Genomic DNA, 18,266 nt, shown 5'->3' on the forward strand with positions numbered 1-18,266 from the left:
ATATGTCCACAAGTGTGCATCTGTGTGCATGCGTGCGTGTTTCTGCCCCAGCACTGGCTGTGGTCATGAATGAGCAGTCCCCGCCCCCGAGATGCCACCAGGCCCTCATCCACCTGGGTGGCCCCACACTCAGCATCCTCTGCTGCCCCAGCAGGTCCAGGAGCACAACGGCCACGTGTTCGCCAGCTACCAGGTGAGCATCCCGCAGTCGTGCGAGCAGTGCCTCTCCTACATCTGGCTCATGGATAAGGCCCTGCTCTGTAGCGGTGAGTGCCCCCAGGGCCCCCACACCCCACCAGGCCCACTCACCCCTCACTGCTCACCCACCGCAGCTGCAGGGAAGATCTTTCCAGACCACTGCCCCAGCAGCATCTCACCCCTTCAAACTCTCCACCATCCCAAGGACAGAGCCCCCTTCTTAGCTGGCTCCAAGGCCCCCACTAGCCTGTCCTCAGCCACCTCTGCAGTCTCTCCTCCTCCCATATACCTGGGCAGGTCACCCTGCATCCTACCTCTTGGTCCTTTTACAGGCTGCTCCTACAACCTGAACTGTGGTCCCCTCCCCAGACCCCTCAGGCTCCCTCCTCCATATGCCAGGCACAGCCAGCACAGGGACCCTGAGAGATAGTTGGGGCCTGGGCTGGCCAAGCTGGCCCGTGGTCATGCACAGGGAGGTGCCCAAGCAAGACCCAACCCTAGTCAGCCCCGCCCAGAGGGGCCGATTCTGCCCTCACCTCGGGGGCTGCCAGATACCCCCTCCTTAGCGTAGCTCACTTGCTCTCTCCAAGACATCAGCCAGGTGGTGTAGGGTTCGGTGTTGCTGGAAGGAGAAAAAGCAGCAGCATCTGGCCACTGTAATGCACAGAGTCCCTCGGACAGTTCCCAGGCACCCCCACACCTGCTCTTGGTCCTACTGGCCAGACTGGGTCTGAGGCTACTAATGGCCACCATGAAGCTATGAAAACCAACCTACATGGCTTCCTCTCATGGAATTAGGGCAGAGATTCCTACAATGCAAGTTTAGAAGGCAGTCGGGGAACCTGGGGTCCCCAACGTACCCTCTGTGAATCCCGCCCTGTGACCTCCTAGTGTGCAAGATGACCTGCCACAAGAAGTGTGTGCACAAGATCCAGAGTTACTGCTCCTACATGTGTGGGAGGAAGGTGAGCACGCCAGGGCCTGGAACTTTCTAGAATGACACTCCACATAGGGCCGGGTGCCTTGGAGAGGTGGTACTTGGTATGAGGGCCAAATCAGGGCATTGGGCGAACACAGGAAGCTGGCAGGAGGGGCTGTGGCCCCTGGCTCTGCAACAGAACACACGCCCACCCCCGGTTCTGTCTGAATTCCTCAAGGCTGCCGAGGCAGGGGCCAGGCATGTATGTGCATCTCAGAACCCCAGCCCTGCTGATCCCTCCTTCTGGGAGGGTCCTGAGCCCGGCAGAGGAAAGCCCCCAACTCTTGCATGACAAGGAAGGTGGGGTCCCAAGTGCCAGGGGTGCAGCCAGAGTCAGGATCCACTTCTTTGAGGGGGTGTGAGGGCCAGGGAATAGTCTTCTCCCCAGGAAGGGCCAGCCATCCTGCAAGTGTACCCCCTCTCTGGCTGTCAAGCTGAGCTCCGCAGCCTGGCGGCCCTACAGCCGTGCCAGGGGAGACGTGGGGCACAGAGGGCCGAGTCCACAGCAGAAGGCTCCCTTGGGCCCTGTGTGGGCCCAGGCCTGACCCCCCCAACCCCTGGCACGGCAGGGCGAGTCAGGTGCCGAGCCCGGCCACTTCGGCGTGTGCGTGGACAGCCTGACCAACGACAAAGTCTCCGTGCCCATCGTGCTGGAGAAGCTTCTGGAACACGTGGAGATGCACGGCCTGTACACTGAGGGCCTCTACCGCAAGTCGGGTGCAGCCAACCGCACTCGGGAGCTCCGGCAGGCACTGCAGACAGGTGGGCACTGTGGGCAGGTGGGTGCCATGCCAGGCACCGGGATCAGCCACCCGGCGTGCGCAGTGCTCACCAGCCCTGCTCGCCCCGCAGACCCCGCGGCGGTGAAGCTGGAGGACTTCCCCATCCATGCCATCACCGGGGTGCTGAAGCAGTGGCTGCGGGAGCTGCCTGAACCCCTCATGACGTTTGCCCAGTACAGCGACTTTCTCCGAGCCGTCGGTGAGTCCCACAGCAGGCCACAGCCGGGGACAGAGCGGGAACATCCTGTTCACAAGATGAGCCAAGCGTGTCCCCTGTTCAGGGTGGGGCTGGGACCCCTCTCTGGCCTTTCATTCTTACCACATACCTACCCCAAGCAGCACATAGAGGGCGGCACCCACCCTGCGCCCGCCAGTGGGGTAGGGCGGGCACTTCGGGGGGCCCTTGGGAACTGACGCCCTCAGCCTCCCTAGAGCTGCCCGAGAAGCAGGAACAGCTAGCCGCCATCTACGCTGTCCTGGAGCACCTCCCAGAGGCCAACCACAACTCCCTGGAGCGGCTTATCTTCCACCTTGTCAAGCAAGTGCCTCCCTGCCCACTTGCCTGCCCTTCTTGGGGTTGGGGGCCCCATCACAAACCCCTGAGGCAGTGTTTCCTCGAGCAGCCCGGGCTGGTGTGCTCTGGTGGGTTTGAACCAGGAGGTGGCGGGGGTTGAGGGTTCTGGGAGAGGGCCAAGCCCACCAGTCTGCTGGGCCGCCCTGGGTCCTTTGAGGCACCTCTCTCTGTGCTACGGAAGTGAGTGTCTCTCGCCTCTGGGCTGCGGTGCCACTTTCCCAGCAGCCACTCCGGGACTCTAAAGTCCAGGCTTAGGGCTCCCTGGGACCTACCTACCTCTGTCGGCTGTGGCCACCCCCTAACTGCCAGGGCCATGCAGGGTGGCCCTGCTCGAGGATGTGAACCGCATGTCACCCGGGGCGCTGGCCATCATCTTTGCACCCTGCCTCCTACGCTGCCCTGACAACGCAGACCCACTGACCAGCATGAAGGACGTGCTCAAGATCACCACGTGAGTGCCAGGCACGGCCAGCCCTGCCCCAGACACATGTTCAGGGGAGCCCCCTGGCGGGGCTCCCCGACACCTTCATCCAGCAGTGTAAATGTGTGTGTAAGAAAAGTCCAAAGCTAGGTGCAGTGTTGTGAGCCTGTAGTCCCAGCTACTCTGGAAGCTGAGGTGGGAGAATCACTTGAGGCCAGCAGTTCAAGACTAGCCTGGGCAACATAGCAAGACCCCATCTGTTAAGAAAAAATTAAAGGAAAGAAAAGTCCAGAAGAAAATACCCGATAGCAACGGCCCCAGCAGTTATGTCTGAGCTGTATGCTGTAGGTCGATTTTGTGTCCTTTCTATCTGAATGTGCTCTAAGGAGCATGGAGACAGCTCGTGTCAAAGGCTGGATGGAGGGTGAGCAGCAGAGGGCTCCTTTCCCTGCTGCAGGGAAGGAAAAGAAAGGTAGGTAGCAACTCCTGCAAGCCTCACCGTGGGGCTCACCCACACCCAGCCCAGACGCCGGCCCTGACTGTCTCCTCCAGCAGGGAGGTGTCACTTCTGAGTTCTTTTGAGGCTGAAGAACCAAAAAAAAAGCAGCAAAGAAGCCAAATTTTGGTTTATTCTTCCCCTTGAGTGTCCTTCAAAAGTTCTCTGAAAGTTCTTCACAACTCAGAAGCATATGATGGTCAGTCATCAATAGAGGACCTGTTTTTAGGGCTGGGAACTGTGAACATTAGGAGCCTGTCACCCTCTGTGGCTTCGCAAGGCAAACACAAGAAGGCCTGAGAGGAACACCTGCCAGCAGGTCCCCCAGGCTACAGTCGTCACTGTTAAGGAAAAGCGACAGTTAGGCAGTCAGGAGCATGAGGCTCTGATACCATCCAGGTGGTGTGGTATTGACAGAACTGCTTCCAGTCTCCTCCAGAACATTCTTTGGTCCTTTTTTCCTTCTGTGGTCATGACAGTGGGAAACCTGAGTCTCAGACTGCCCCTCAGTGCTGGACTCCCACCTCCTCAGCCCTTGTACTGACCGCTCTGGGGCTGAGCCCCTCCTTGTCCTGAGAACCACACGCTGGCCCTGACCACCGAGCAGAAATGCTATGGTCCAAGCACACGCCCCCCTGCCCCTTGGAATCCTCTGCGAGGCAGAATAGTCACCACCCTCCTGGGGCCTCAGGGGTTCCATTCACTCTGACCCTCCTTCAAACAAGGAAGTTTGCAGACATGGGGACTCAGGCTCAGAGAGGTGGAGCTAGCTTCCCGAAGTCACACAGTATGGGAGCCCGTACAACTGTGTCCTGGCCCTGCCTGGTCTCTGGGTCTCTCATCCCCAGTCCCCGGCCAGCGCCCGCCGCCCCCACCCCCCCGAGTTGGCTGCACCATGGGCCTTCTCCGCAGATGCGTGGAGATGCTGATCAAGGAGCAGATGCGGAAGTACAAAGTGAAGATGGAAGAGATTAGCCAGCTAGAAGCGGCAGAGAGCATCGCCTTCCGCAGGCTTTCGCTGCTGCGACAAAATGCTGTGAGCGGAGTGTGGGGGCAGGGCCTGGGGGCGGGGCTTTGGGTGGGAAGGGTCGTGGGTGGGGGAGTCTCAGGTGGCCAGGGTGGGGCCGGGAGGTGGACGTGGTCCCCCCCTTTCCCAGCTCACTGTTGGCCGCAGGCAGGCCTCATGGCTGCACAGGTAGGGCAGATGTCCCGCCCTGACCACAAAGCCACAGTCCATGCTCAGCCTCACCCTGACTGTTCCTCTAGGTAGAGAAGGTAGGGGGACCTGTCACCCACGTGGTGGTTCAGGTCATCAGTCCAGCCTTGTCCTTTGCTGACCCAGGCCCCACCCACAGGAAAATGTCCCCATATCAGGAGACATGGGCCCATGGTAGGGGAAGGTGTTAGTAGGGGGCAGGTCCTGGACTCCTGTGAGAACCAGGGAACCCCTATCTTCATGCTGGTTGTCGGATGTGACCCCCCCAGTCACTCCTGTGTGGTCACCCAGTGTTCATCTCTCTCCCAGCCATGGCCTCTCAAACTGGGGTTTTCATCTCCCCATGAGGGGGTCCTGGTATGTACGTGTCCGGTGGGCCCACGGTGCATATGTCCCAGTGCGGTGCATGCTGGGTTCCCTTGGCCCCTGAGGTTGTCTAGGACAAGGCGAGCATGTCCTAACCTTCTAGAAGTGCATGCTGGGGGAGGCCCCTGCCCACTGACCATCTGTGCTGACAATGACTAATCACCCAAGCTCCTGCCACTCTGTCCCCGCGGGATTCCTGGAGATGGCTCACTAAGAGCCCTGCATGTGCACATCAGAACTAACCTCTACACTGCCCTCTGCTGCTACACTGCCCTCTCACCTCTACCCTCCTGGAGGTGCTAATCACACCTGCTGCTTCCCGTTTCAGAACAAGAGCCCCAAGGCCCAGGCGAGCCAGGGCAGTGGCATGGAGGAGCTGGAGGTGCTGCCGGAGGAGGAGGCAGCCGGCAGCGAGGAGGACCAAGAAAAGGAGATCCTCATCGAGCGGATCCAGTCCATCAAGGAGGAGAAGCAAGTGTCCCTCCCATCCCCTTCCCTCCCTTGCCCCCCCCATCTGCCCCCATCTGCTGGCCCACAGGCAGTAGAGGGCATGGCCTTTAGGAGGCTGGCAGGCAGGTTCAGTCCTTGGTGGTCCCCTTGTCCCTAACATGGATAAACAATACTTCACGGGACATAGCTGTTCTAGACCTCGACCATGAACACTTGTAGAGAGCTCTGTTTAAACCGCATGCCTGACCACAGGGGACCACAGTGGCCCACAGGGAGAGAAGGAGTGACAGAGAGGCAGTGTTCCAACTTTGTCTTGAAGGTGGTCTTTCCTAATTTACCTTCCAGCTGATATGTGAGTGTGAAAGGGAGCCCTATTTGGCAATGCACGTCTGTAGTTCCAGCTACTTGGGAGGCTGAGGCAGGAGGATTGCTGGAGCCCAGGAGTTTGAGGCTCCAGTGAGCTATGATTGTGCCACTGCTCTCCAGCCTGGGTGACAGAGTGACACCTTGTCTCTAAAAAATAGTAATAATAATGCCAGAAGAACAGGTATGACCAGGTTGCTTGGCCACCTTAGTCTTAGGAGCGGGGGATGGTGTGCCAGGTAGTGGGAACAGCATGTGCAAAGGCCCTGAGGCAGGAGCATGTCAGTAACTCAGTGTTGGGTCAAATGCCCAGGCTTCCCTCAGCAGCCTGACTCTCCCATGCAATGAGCTTCTGAGGACCAGGTGCATTTCAGGGCAGATCTGCTTGTGGGGAGGGGAGGGAGTAGTGACAAGGAGCAGGACAGCCTGACGTGTCTCATACCAGCCTGGCACTTTCTATGGAATGGCCTTGGATACCATGACCCCTCTCCCCACCCCAGGGAGGACATCACTTACCGGCTGCCAGAGCTGGACGCAAGGGGCTCTGACGAGGAGAACCTGGACTCAGAGACATCCGCCAGCACCGAGAGTCTGCTGGAGGAGCGGGCTGGGCGGGGGGCCACAGAAGGTCAGTATTAAGGTAGCGTCTGCTTTTTTCCTTCCCATCCACCCCTGGCAGGCCCTGGGGCAAGGGTCTGGCTGCTGGCCCCAAAGCTGCAGTAACCCTGCCATCTATCTCTCAAAAGGGCCCCCTGTGCCTGCTCTCCCCTGCCCCAGCGCACCCGCCCCGAGCCCCCTCCCCACAGTGGGCGCCCCTCCACGACGAAGGCCTTCATCCTTCGTAACGGTCAGAGTGAAGATCCCCCGGCGGACCCCCGTCATGCCCACGGCCAACATCAAGCTCCCACCGGGCCTACCTTCCCACCTGCCCAGCTGGGCACCAGGTGCCCGGGAGGCCGCTGCCCCAGTGAGGCGCCGAGAACCACCTGCCCGCCGGCCAGACCAGGTGCACTCCGTGTACATCACGCCGGGGGCAGACCTGCCCATGCAGGTGTCTCTGGAGCCCCTGGATGAGGACGGACGGATGGCCGGGGCCAAGCGGAGGTACTCAGACCCCCCAACATACTGCCTGCCCCCCACCTCGGGCCAGGCCAACGGCTGAAGGACCACAGCTGGCAGAGTCTACATGTCCAAGGATGGGCCCCTGGGCAGGAGGCTCTCTGAGAAGAATCCAGAATGAAAAGCTCCAAGAGCCACTTGAGGTGGGCACCAGCTCCAAGTGCAGAGTCAAGGCGGGGAGAGGCCGGCTGGGGCTGTGGGCCACCTTGCACCAAGGCCCCCACATGACAAGCCCCCCAGAAGCAGCAGATCTCGGCAGGCAGCCTCTCATCTCTTCCCTTACTTTTTGTATGTTTTTGCAGTAACTGTTTCTTTGTACGTGGTTTACATAACTTTAAACTGTTAACAGCCTTAACGGAAGACCAAATCGTTTTTTATATGTGTATGTACAGACTTTTCTATTAACGCTGTGCGTCTCCCTTGTAATCTGGACGTGAGTCGTCAGAGCAGAGGCCATTTGGCCGCTGTGCATCTGGGGCTCAGATTCGTGCTGCAGTCGACGTGGGGGTGGTCAGCGCGCTGACCTCCACGAGGGTTTTAGACACTTGGGGCATCGGACCACTGCAAGCCTGTCTCCAACACGTGTCCAGTGGGCAGCCACCTGGCCCATGTGCATTTGAGGGAATGGTGGAGCCTTCCATGGGGGTTGAGGCTGTTGGCTGGAGCCAGGACATGAGTCGGGGGCGGCCTCCACCCCAGGGTACATGGACCTCAAGTGCCAGGGAGAGCTCAATGTGGGCAACACTCCTCTGGACACCGCAGCTGGAGAAGGCTGCCCTTGACTCTGTGCACCCCAGGTGACAGTACAAGAGCCAGTGACTCAGGACTGCCCACGGGTGGAGAGGGCAAGGCCTGAAGTTAGACGTCCCTACAGGTCAACAGTGACAGCCTGGGGCTCTCTGGGATGCAGCCCTTCTCTCTCAGGCTCGGCCCACTGCCCAGACACTTGGACACACGCCCACGGGTTTGGGATGGGGACACCCTGCACAGCGTGTGAAATAAAAAGTGCTTGAGACTTGTCTGCATGGGATTCCTACTCAGAACGCCTCAGGGTTGGAAGAGCAGGTCTGGTGGATAGGGCCTCAGCCAAGATGGGTGCAGGGTGGGGGCTGTGCCCCTGTCTGGGAGGACCTGCCTTGAGCCTCCAGCAAACACTGCTGTTGGAATTTCCCAGAGCGGGAGGTGGACTGGCTGGAGGTACTTGTGGGCGCTGGGAAGTTGGGGGGCTGGCATTCAGACTGCTCTGTCAGCCTCTGAGGACCCCTTTTTTGGCCCTGGGAGTGGTCTCCTCCGGCATTTTGCAAGGACACCAGGGCCACTGGTGTGAGGGCTGCATGCCAGGCCCTGGTCCTCATGAAGTCCCCACCCTCACCCCATCCACTTCAGAAGAGTGGCACTGCAGGCCTGGGGGATTCGGCTTCCTGGGGACCCGTGTGGCCTGGGACTGGGTTCTCAACACTAGGGGTGACCCGACCCCACCTCTGCCTCCCAGGGCTGGCTCGTCTCCCCCTTAAGGCAGGCACTGTCACACTGTCCATTTCCCAGGAGAGCCCAGAAAAACTCAACCAAGGCCACGGCCAGGGATAGAGTCAGAGTCAGGGCTAGGACCCAGATTCTCATAACTGAACTACAGATGAGCCCCTCTTGCAGATAATAAACCCGAGGTGGGGGGAGCCTTGCATCCCCAAGTCCCAGGCCAGGGCCTCGCCCCCAAGACAAATCGGGAAGGCTGCCTAGTTGGGAAAGAACCCAGCGGGGGAAGAATCCAGGCAGGAGTGGGTGTGAGAGAGACATCTGGCGCAGGCGGGGCAGAGTGGGAGCGTTGCACGTGGGTCTCACACCAGAGGACCAGGGTCCTTCCAATTCCTCCCAAAGGGTTAAAACGCTCTGGAGGACAAGCAAGCAATTCAGCCCTGAGGGAATACGGACATGACGTCGCCTCGCCTTAAAACAAGATATTCCGCCCCAAACAAACCTGAGCAAGTGAACGGAGGCGGGGGGGCGGGAGGAGGAAACACCTCCACCCGGAAGGAGGCCAGATGAAGGCACTTCCGCCCTCCCTTAAGATGGCGCCGGCGGAAGGGGCGGAGTGCCGCCGATCAGCTATGGTGGCGTCCAGGCTGGAGCTCAACCTGGTGCGTCTGCTATGTCGTTGCGAGGCGATGGCAGCGGAGATGCGGGACCCGGAAGAGTGGCGTCTGGAGAAGGTCGGGAGAATTCCGCACGGCCGCGTATAGCCTGACTCCCGGAGGGTGGTTCCCGGGGCTGAAGGCCACACGGCCCGACTCCCCCTCTCAAAGAGCCACGCTGGCCACGCCCTTTCCGGTCAGCTTCGCCACGTCCTCCTGCCCCTCCAGCCCCTGTCCCTGGGGCCCCGCCCCTCCCGAGTGGCCCCGCCTCCTTCGCACTAGGCTACCCCCATTTGCCGGCCTCACCCGGCCCCTGGCTCTGACCCACGTGAGCAAGGACCTGGGCAGGACCGGGGTTACACCCTACTTTCCCTCCGCAGTACGTGGGGGCCCTGGAGGACATGCTGCAGGCCCTAAAGGCCCAAGCGAGGTGAGTGCGGGCGCTGCGGGGGTTTCAAATCTAGGGTGTGGGGGTTCTGTTAGGGCATCGCAGTCCCAACTGGGACCCCTCCTTGAGCTGGGGAAAATGGGCATTTTCTTTTTCTTCTTCTTGCCTTCCAGCAAACCGGCCTCTGAGGTGATCAGCGAATATTCGCGCAAGGTGGATTTTCTGAAGGGGATGCTGCAGGCGGAGAAGCTGGTGAGCAGGGTCACCTCTGCCTTCTCACTGCCATCATGTTCACTGGGGTCTCCAGGACCTGCCCTTCAGTGATCTCTCTTCCCACATTTCTGCAGACCTCCTCCTCAGAGAAGGCACTTGCCAACCAGCTCCTGGCCCCTGGCCGCGTGCCGACCACAGCCAGGGAGAGGGTGCCCGCCACAAAGACGGTGCATCTGCAGTCGCGGGCACGGTACGCCAGTGAGATGCGGAGTGAGCTGCTAGGCACGGTAGGCCTCTCTCTGGTCCCCAGGAACTCCCTGGACAGGGACAGGGGTTCGGTGCCTGGGGGCAGCCAGAATGACAATACTGTAAGGTACAAGGACCACAGGGGGCCTAACAGTCTCTCTCCTGAGCCATCACACAAGGCCAAATGCTTTTCTGAGCATTTTACATGGACCAGCTCAACCCTTCACAATATAAGCTGTCATTGTTACCAGTTTATACATAAGGAAGCTGAGGCTCAGAAGTCATGGGATTCGCCCAGGGTCCTGACTGAGGGTAGGGAAGTTCTGAGAGCAGAAAGGACAGGCTTGAAACAAAATAGGTGACATTGTGCCTGCCTCTTCCCTCTTCCCACAGGACTCTGCCGGAGGTGAGTCATCTTGAATGGAACAGGACTTGAGACCCAGCTGCCTGGGACAAGACATGTACCCCTGCTGCCTCACGTCCCTCATGCCCAGCCTGGCTCCCACAGGTCTTCCCCAATCCAGGGAAAGTGTCACCCAGAGGGCATCACCGAGTTATACTTGGAGGAGAAGCCAGGACAGGGGAGGAACCCCCAGAGGAGACACAGCTGGACATACCCAGTCCACGGAGCCAAGGCTAGGCCAGAGGCAGGGACCTGAGTTCTGGGGTAGCCTAGGTCAGGTAGGGAGAGCTTCCTAGGAGAGGAGGTATTCAAGCTAGAGCTTTTGAGCATGAGCAGGTGAGATGGGCAGGCAACATTGTAAGGTGCAGACAGACAGCACAGGTGATGGTGGGAGGCTGGACACAGGAAGCCAAACCTCTCTTTCCTCCTGCTTGGCCTATTTTACTTTCAGAGCCTGCGCTGGATGTGAGGAAGAGAGCGTGAGTGTCTGCAGCCCTTGGGCAGTAGGGGTGTTGGGGAGGGGAGGGTGCCAGACAAACCCTGGGCCACTGAGGCACTACCACAGAGGTCCTAACCACCCACCAGAAACCGGTTCTGGGGATGCTCTTCCCAGAAGCCAAAGCAAAGAAGAGGAAACCGAGGCCCAAGCAGGGCACTGGCTGGAGCCATGACCTTTCGGTTCCTTGGGAATGTGTTAGTCCCTTCTCCTTTCCCAACCCCATTTCTCATGCCCTCCTGTGCCCATGTGTGGGATCAGTGGAGTGGCAGGGCCCAGGCCAGGAGATGAAAAGCAGTCGGCAGCTGAGTTAGACTTCGTCCTACAACGGCATCAGGACCTCCAGGAAAAGCTGGCAGAGGAGATGCTAGGCCTGGCCCGGAGCCTCAAGACCAACACACTGGCCGCCCAGAGCATCATCAAGAAGGACAACCAGGTGTGGGAACTGTGGGAACTCTCCAGCCTCTGCCCTGGGGCATTGGAGAAGGCTTCCCAGCACAGTGGCACTGTGGCTAGGGCTTTGCTAGATGAATAGGAGTTTGGTAGAGGGCAAAAATGATGTTCCCAGCAGAGCACAACACTGGCCAGGGCCGAGAGGTGCAGGCCTGCCCCAGGGCAGTGGGGAGAAGCCAGCCTTGGTCCTAGTCCTGTTGACACTCTCCCCACCTTATCCACAGACCCTGTCACACTCACTTAAGATGGCTGACCAGAGCCTGGAGAAGCTGAAGACAGAGTCAGAGCGGCTGGAGCAGCACACGCAGAAGTCAGTCAACTGGCTGCTCTGGGCCATGCTTATTATCGTTTGCTTCATCTTCATCAGTATGATCCTCTTCATTCGCATCATGCCCAAACTGAAATAAAGACCAGCCCCACCCACCTCATGTCTTCTTTCTGCCCTGCTGCCCCTGTCCAGAGGTGCCTTTTGGGCTGGGCAGTGAGATGGGAGGGTGTCTGGAGGGCCCTGAGAGCCACAGAAAGTGTATAAGCAGGAGAGGAGGAAGGGCAGGGTGGGGGCGGGGCAGTGACTCATCAAGCACCCCCCCATTTCCTCCTAGTTTTTTTCCCATGCCTCCAGTTTGGTAGAGTCAGAGCTGAACACAGTGCCTTCAGCGCTGTGAGGTCAGGGTGAGGCCAGAGATCATAGGGAGGAGTGAGGCCATGCCTGGAGTTCAGCATGGAGGAGGGGGGGCATCAGTGTTGGGCCTTCCATGGATTGAAGGAAATAATTAGAGATGGGGCTTAGCCCAGCCACAGTGCCAGCTCTTGGGACACCGCAGATCCCTCACACAGTCATTCAACAAACACATGTAGGTCATGCCCAAAGCTTAGTGGAGATCCTGTCCTCCCCAGGTCACACTCTGATCATTTCAACAGAGAACTGGGAGGGCACAGGGGTTGGGACCCTGGCAGGGGTTGTGGAGTAGGAATCCTGGGAAAACAGTGGGTCCTGGGCTCTGCTTACTCCAACTTCAGACAGGCACAGCCTGTAAGGGCAATTACTGAGGGAGCTCGGTAAAGGAAGGAGGGTGGGCAGGTGACAGGTGCTTCAGGTGTCTGTCCCATGGGAACGTGAACAGGCATGAACGTGAACCCCTACTGCCCTGTTTTTCCACTGCTATGCTCTCTGCTGGAAATATGTTTCTGCCTTGTACCAAACTCTTATTCATCCAGCAAAGCCCTAACCACAATGCCCCTGTGCTGGGAAGCCTTCTCCAATGCCCCAGGACAGGCACCAGAGAGGGCATCTCCATGAGTGTTCACTCCAGTGAGCGTCAAGGAGGTTGACTCCTATCAACACAGGTGTAAAACCACCAGGTAGAGATTTTTTAAAACTTCTAGTGGCAGATCATAAGACTGCTGGGAAGTCCTGGCATGGCAAAGATGGCCAGGAAACCACAGGCCTCCAGCACAGCCATTGAACAGCCAACCCCAAGCACCAAAGGAGGGAAGAAGAGGAGGGCCCCTTGTCCACCCAGGTCCAGGGACAGTGTCAAGGTGCCTAAGATAACCATGAAGGTAAAAAGACCCCCTCAAAGCAGCTCAGGGAAAAAATCCTCTCCAAAACAACCACCACTTCAAGAAAACGCAAGAAAGGGAGAGGGCCAACACTACTTGGTTGCTGTCACCAGCTGAACGAGTCAGAGCAGGACCAACACAGGGAGAACTCCACCATCTCAAGTGTCGACTGGGCCGCCAGCACCTTGAGAGTGAGGCCAGAGATGTCAGCACTATCTGCAAAGTCTCCAGAGTTCTAACCACTGGGAAATTGCCAACTGTGTAGAAAGTGGATTTTACGCCAACAGGTGTACACAGGGTACTTGATGGTGATGAAGATAAAGTCAACCTCTTACAAAAAGAAAAAAAGTATTAATACAATGATTCAGTATTAGGAAGCCACATTAATGCATCAGAAAACAAAATCATAGATGCCGAAAGGCACTTTGTGCTGTGCGGCATCCATTACTCAAAGTCTCTAAAAAAAGAAAGAAAAAAGAAGGGAGGGAGGGAGGGAAAAGAAAGAGACAGAAAGTGAAGAAAAGAAAGAAAAGATGAGTATTTTCCATTTTCCTCACAAAAGAAAAATCTCGACTCAAGCCAAAGCAGTGTTGAGTTTACTGTGCAAATACTCGCAGTTCCACTGTGGAAGTGAGGAACAGGGAAGACTGCCCGCCGCTTGCGGCTCCCCCATAATTTAACCTTGTCTGGAGGTGCCAGGTAATGCAACTGGATGAGAAAAAGAAACGAAATGGAAAACTAAGAAAACAAAAGGCAAAATTATTTGCAGATATGACTGTATATATGAAAGACCCAAGCAAACTAAGAAGCTATTTCAATAAGAGAATTCTATAAGCTAGCAATGGATTTATGGATATTTAAAAATTTGATTCCTATATACTATATATATATATATATATGTGTGTGTGTATATATATATATGTGGTTGCAAAACATCTTGGAGTATCCCATTTATAATAGCAACAAAAAAGATACACTGCATGGTTAAATTAATTTTCTTGATGTATGAAGAACTCCTAAAAATCAATAAGCCCAGGTGCAGTGGCTCATGCCTGTAATCGTAGCACTTTGGGGGCAGGGGGCAGGCAAAGAGGGAGGATTGCTTGAGTCCAGGAGTTTGAGACCAGCCTGAGCAACATAATGGGACCCCTACGAAATCTCTACAAAAAAATGAAAAAATTAGCCGGGCGTGGTGGCGCATGCCTGTAGTCCCAGCTACTCAGAAGGCTGAGGCAGAAGGATCGCTTGAGCCCAGGAGTTTGAGGTTGCTATGAGCTAGGCTGACGCCACTGCACTCTAGCCCAGGTGACAGAGGGAGACTCTGTCTCAAAAAAAAAAAAAAAAAAAAAAAGCAGCCTGGATTATATAGTGAGACCTCATCTCTTAAAAACACACACATAGGCCGGGCGCAGTGGCTCACGCCTGTAATCCTAGCACTCTGGGAGGCCTAGGCGGGCGGATCGCTCAAGGTCAGGAGTTCGAGACCAGCCTGAGCAAGAGCGAGACCCCGTCTCTACTAAAAATAGAAAGAAATTATCTGGCCAACTAAAAATATATATAGAAAAAATTAGCCGGGCATGGTGGCGCATGCCTGTAGTCCCAGCTACTTGGGAGGCTGAGGCAGTAGGATCGCTTGAGCCCAGGAGTTTGAGGTTGCTGTGAGCTAGGCTGATGCCACTGCACTCACTCTAGCCCGGGCAACACAGCGAGACTCTGTCTCAACACGTGCGCGCGCGCACACACACACACACACACACACACACACACACACACACACACACACACGAAAAAAAGATTTGCAGGATACGAACAAGAAAACATATACAAATGGTTTCTAAACTTTTTCACTCTCCAGAGTAGGCGATATTCTAAACTTCGAAGATATAATACACTTAAGGGATCTGTGATACCGCAGGATTGTGGGGAAAAGCCCATTTCTCTCACTGCCGATAGAAGCATAAATGGTGCAACCTCACTGAGGAGTAACTTGGCAATATCTTCCAAATGTAAAATACTCAGGTGCCATCCTCGGGAGGCTGAGCCCGGAGGATCCCTGAGCCCAGGAGTTGTAGACCAGCCTGGGCAACACAGTAACACTCCGTCTCAAAACAAAAACAAAAACACACAGAAAACAGGCCCCTTTGCCCGGCAATTCCATTTCTAGGAATTTACCCAAAGGATAATTATCCCACATGTGGCCAAATAAACTTTCACATGAGTATTTTTGCAGTATTTTTTGCAATGAAGAAAAATATGTTTGTCATTGAATTAGGACCTCTCCGGAAGAAGACAGGAATTATTAATAACTGCTGCCTCTGGCGACAGGCGTGGGTGAGAAATTCACTTTTGCCCTGTATGCCTTTTCTACTTGAATTTTCTAAATATGCCTCTACTGATAAAAATTATAACTTTAAAACATAATTGCTGGAAAAAAATAAGTTCGCGAAAACTACCCCATTTTTTTTTCAGACAAATAAAATGAGGGTCAGTTACAGTGAATAAATAGCCAGCTCTAGACACACCGCGATCTGGGTCAAGGTGGGATTCGAACCTGTCTTTCGAGGGAGAGTGACCAGGCCCCGCCCCCCCCCGCCCCGTCCGGCCCCGCCCCCGCCCTGCGAAGCGACCCCGCCAGTCAGGTCCAGCGTTCAGTTAATGCACAACCCGGACTCAAGTGCCTCTCGGACCGTGGACCCAGGCTCGGAGCCCCGGACGCTGGGACAGGTGACCGCGGGCGGCAGCGACCCGAGCGGCCTGCAGGCTGGTCGGAGGTCCGGGGGGGCTCCTTGGGGGTGGTGACCCTGGGCTCCTCGCTGCCCAGAGGGAAAGGCTCTGGCAGTACGGGGGTTAACTCGAGCCCGCCCCAAGCTGCGCGGTGACGTCACGGCTCTTTTGCAGAGCCCTTTTCCGGGTTACGCAGCCGGGGGCGGGGTCTAGGGCGCGTCGAGGGCCAATCGTGTGGGCCTATGCAAATAGCGGCCGAGCCGGGGAGCGCGCCCGCGGGTGGAGAGTTGGCCGCTCCCGGGTCCGCCTCCCGCGCGGGTGCCGGGACTGCTTGCCGGTCCGCAGGCCTCCCGCAGACCAGCCGCGCCGCGCGCGGGCCACAGCGCCGCCCGCAGGACCTGCCCACCAGCCCGGGCACCGCCGAGCGGCGTCTCCCCGAGGCCGATGCCCACCCGGGAGCGCCCCCAGATCCGCGGCTCCAGGGGGGATCCGCAGACCCTCCTGCCTGGCCCAGGGCCCCCGGTGAGTCTCACCGGGAGGGGGCTCCCCAGGCCGGGCCCAGGCAAAGGGTTCTAGTCCCCCAGGCTGCCCCGGTTACCCCAAACCGTGATTCCTGTGGTGTCGCAGCAACTGGTGCCTCCTGGCCTCAAAACCAGTGCCCCCCGCCCTCTGTGCCAGCCGCACCCTGGAGCCCACAAGGCAAAGCCCAGGAAGATTGTTTTTGAGGATGAGCTGCCTTCCCAGACTCTTCTGAGCGCCAAGAAGCCCATTGGAGCCATCTCTGGTGGGCATATACCTAGGCCTCACCCAGTGCCCGACTATGAGCTGTGAGTGTCCGCCATGTGATTCTTCATACCTGGGAACAGGGAAGGGGCACCGAGGGTTTTGACAGGTGAATAAGAGTTTACCAGGGCCTGTAATCCCAGCGTGAGCAAAGCAAAACAAATTACACCAATTGGGGAAAAGAGAGGAGTTCTTGACACTCACACTCACACTTGATCCTCTTCAACTCGGTAGTAAGTACCCCCCAGTGAGCAGTAGGAGGGAAAGAAGCCGCTATGCTGCAGTGTTTGAGGACCAGTATGGAGAGTTTCTGGAGCTCCAGCAGGAGGTGGGGTGTGCACAGACAAAGCTCCAGCAGCTGAAGGCCCTGCTGAGCTCACTGCCCCCACCCCGAAGCCAGGTCAGCTCTGGGAGAGAGCCCTGCCCTACAGCCCTAAGGGGTGGCCCGACCCAAGCCTCTGGGACATCCGCTGGGTCCAGATTTCTGAGACTTCCTCTTGTAGGCTGGCTGGGCACCATAACACATGGCCAAGGTCAGCCCTTGAGGTCCTCCTTGGATGGGTGACTTAGCCCAGCGGTCCCCAACCTTTCTGGCACCAGGGACTGGTTTCATGGAAGACAGTTTTTCCACAGACGGGCAGGGGTGGGGGAGGCTGAGCTCAGGCGGTGATGCCAGCAATGGAGAGTGGCTATAAATACAGATGAAGCTTCACTGGCTTGCTCCTCCTCCCCCGCTTTCCTGAGTTTCACAGATGGGTACTTGTCCAGGGTCGGGGGTTGGAGACTGCAGACTTAGTCTATCTGCGCCTGAGTTTCTCTATCCCTCCTTGGATTCAACCCTCCCTGAGCCCCTTTCTCCTCCTCCCCTTGCAGAAGGAGGCCCGAGTTGCAGCCCATGTCTGGAGGGAGTTTGAGATGAAGCGAAGGGTGAGTCTTGGATCCCACAGCTTGGCCTCTGCACCACTGATAACTCTCCCGGGCTGGAGCACTTGTGCACAGTTTCAAGGAGAGACAGCTGAGGCTGAGAGAGGCTAAGCTGCTCGAGGGCCATAGGTCAGACTGCCGCAAGTACCTCCGGCTCTCACCCCACCTAGGACCCTGGCTTCCTGGACAAGCAGGCTCGCTGCCACTACCTGAAGGGCAAACTGAGGCATCTCAAGACCCAGATCCAGAAATTTGACACCCGAGGAGGCAGTGAGGGGTCCGTGTACTTCTGAGCATCCTGGCAGCCAGCCACAGGGGCACATAGGGGTGAGGGACCCTTGCTTCTTTTTGTACCTCCTGGCCTTTGCTGTCGCTGTTCTGCCCACCTGGGGTAGCTTTTCCTGATTGCAGGTACCTTGTCCTTTTGGGCTCATCTCTGGTGGCCCCTCTTTGAAGAAGCCTTCCCAGGACCTCCTCCAGGTCTGACCCAGATCCCAGCTCATCCCCTCGAAGTAGGTCTTGCTCTCCATCTCAGTGGAATAAACATGTATTAAACACCTGCTGTGTACAACTGCCTAACAAGCTTGATTGATTTCAATCATCACCAAAATATTTTTCTTTCACTGTCCAGAGGGAAAAAAATGAGATTCCCAGACAGGGACTTGTCCAGGATCTCTAGACAGGGTTTGAACCCTCATCTTTCCAGGGGAATCCCTGTCCTCCGAGAGCCTGAACTAGCCTTCCAGTTGGAAGCTGAGGGACCGACATCCAGCATCACCTTCTTGGCCAGGCTTGTTGGGGAGCCCCGGGGGCCCCCAGTTTCTGCAGGTCCAATAATAGAGACAAAACTAGAAGACTACAGAGTCTTGCTGGGGCAGCGAGAATTCATGCGATGCGATGCTAGGGACCACCTGAAGGGGGCAGATGCAGCCTGCTGGCCCTGCAGAAGGCCCTGACCCCACCCAGACAAGTGGATTCTT

The 18,266-nt window shown here is 57.1% G+C and overlaps 3 protein-coding genes across 15 annotated transcripts in view; all 3 read left to right on the top strand.

Annotated features, from left to right (window-relative positions):
* The window catches only part of MYO9B (myosin IXB), a 99,178-nt gene extending 91,195 nt beyond the window's left edge, over nucleotides 1-7,983 (top strand). For 8 of the 12 annotated variants that reach the window (XM_045552751.1, XM_045552753.1, XM_045552752.1 and 5 more), the window contains 11 exons: nucleotides 155-266; nucleotides 1,090-1,163; nucleotides 1,747-1,939; nucleotides 2,030-2,158; nucleotides 2,392-2,497; nucleotides 2,853-2,984; nucleotides 4,363-4,486; nucleotides 4,976-5,023; nucleotides 5,361-5,503; nucleotides 6,346-6,473; nucleotides 6,592-7,983. In XM_045552751.1, coding sequence (XP_045408707.1) covers nucleotides 155-266; nucleotides 1,090-1,163; nucleotides 1,747-1,939; nucleotides 2,030-2,158; nucleotides 2,392-2,497; nucleotides 2,853-2,984; nucleotides 4,363-4,486; nucleotides 4,976-5,023; nucleotides 5,361-5,503; nucleotides 6,346-6,473; nucleotides 6,592-7,007 — 1,605 coding nt within the window. In that variant the 3' untranslated portion in view covers nucleotides 7,008-7,983. The remainder of the gene's footprint in view (nucleotides 1-154; nucleotides 267-1,089; nucleotides 1,164-1,746; nucleotides 1,940-2,029; nucleotides 2,159-2,391; nucleotides 2,498-2,852; nucleotides 2,985-4,362; nucleotides 4,487-4,975; nucleotides 5,024-5,360; nucleotides 5,504-6,345; nucleotides 6,474-6,591) is intronic. The other 4 variants (XM_045552754.1, XM_045552755.1, XM_045552761.1 and 1 more) reach the window with 3 other exon arrangements.
* Nucleotides 7,984-9,013: 1,030 nt separating this feature from the next.
* On the top strand, nucleotides 9,014-11,715 carry USE1 (unconventional SNARE in the ER 1). Its single transcript, XM_045552829.1, has 8 exons — nucleotides 9,014-9,171; nucleotides 9,474-9,523; nucleotides 9,655-9,733; nucleotides 9,829-9,981; nucleotides 10,334-10,346; nucleotides 10,795-10,822; nucleotides 11,101-11,275; nucleotides 11,517-11,715. The coding sequence occupies exons 1-8, from the start codon at nucleotides 9,031-9,033 to the stop codon at nucleotides 11,697-11,699; spliced, it is 822 nt and encodes a 273-aa protein (XP_045408785.1). The 5' UTR covers nucleotides 9,014-9,030; the 3' UTR covers nucleotides 11,700-11,715.
* Nucleotides 11,716-15,471: 3,756 nt separating this feature from the next.
* On the top strand, nucleotides 15,472-17,854 carry OCEL1 (occludin/ELL domain containing 1). 2 transcript variants are annotated; one of them, XM_045552882.1, is made up of 7 exons: nucleotides 15,472-15,579; nucleotides 15,925-16,101; nucleotides 16,207-16,406; nucleotides 16,597-16,762; nucleotides 17,236-17,289; nucleotides 17,457-17,613; nucleotides 17,698-17,854. In XM_045552882.1, exons 1-6 carry the CDS (start codon nucleotides 15,511-15,513, stop codon nucleotides 17,577-17,579), a joined length of 789 nt encoding a protein of 262 aa, XP_045408838.1. In that variant the 5' UTR covers nucleotides 15,472-15,510; the 3' UTR covers nucleotides 17,580-17,613; nucleotides 17,698-17,854. The 2 variants fall into 2 exon arrangements, with proteins under 2 accessions (XP_045408838.1, XP_045408828.1); XM_045552872.1 differs by having other exon boundaries at nucleotides 17,457-17,854.
* The last annotated feature ends 412 nt before the right edge of the window (nucleotides 17,855-18,266 follow it).

This window comes from Lemur catta, chromosome 1 (assembly GCF_020740605.2).
Source record: "Lemur catta isolate mLemCat1 chromosome 1, mLemCat1.pri, whole genome shotgun sequence".
Taxonomy (NCBI): Eukaryota; Metazoa; Chordata; class Mammalia; order Primates; family Lemuridae; genus Lemur; species Lemur catta.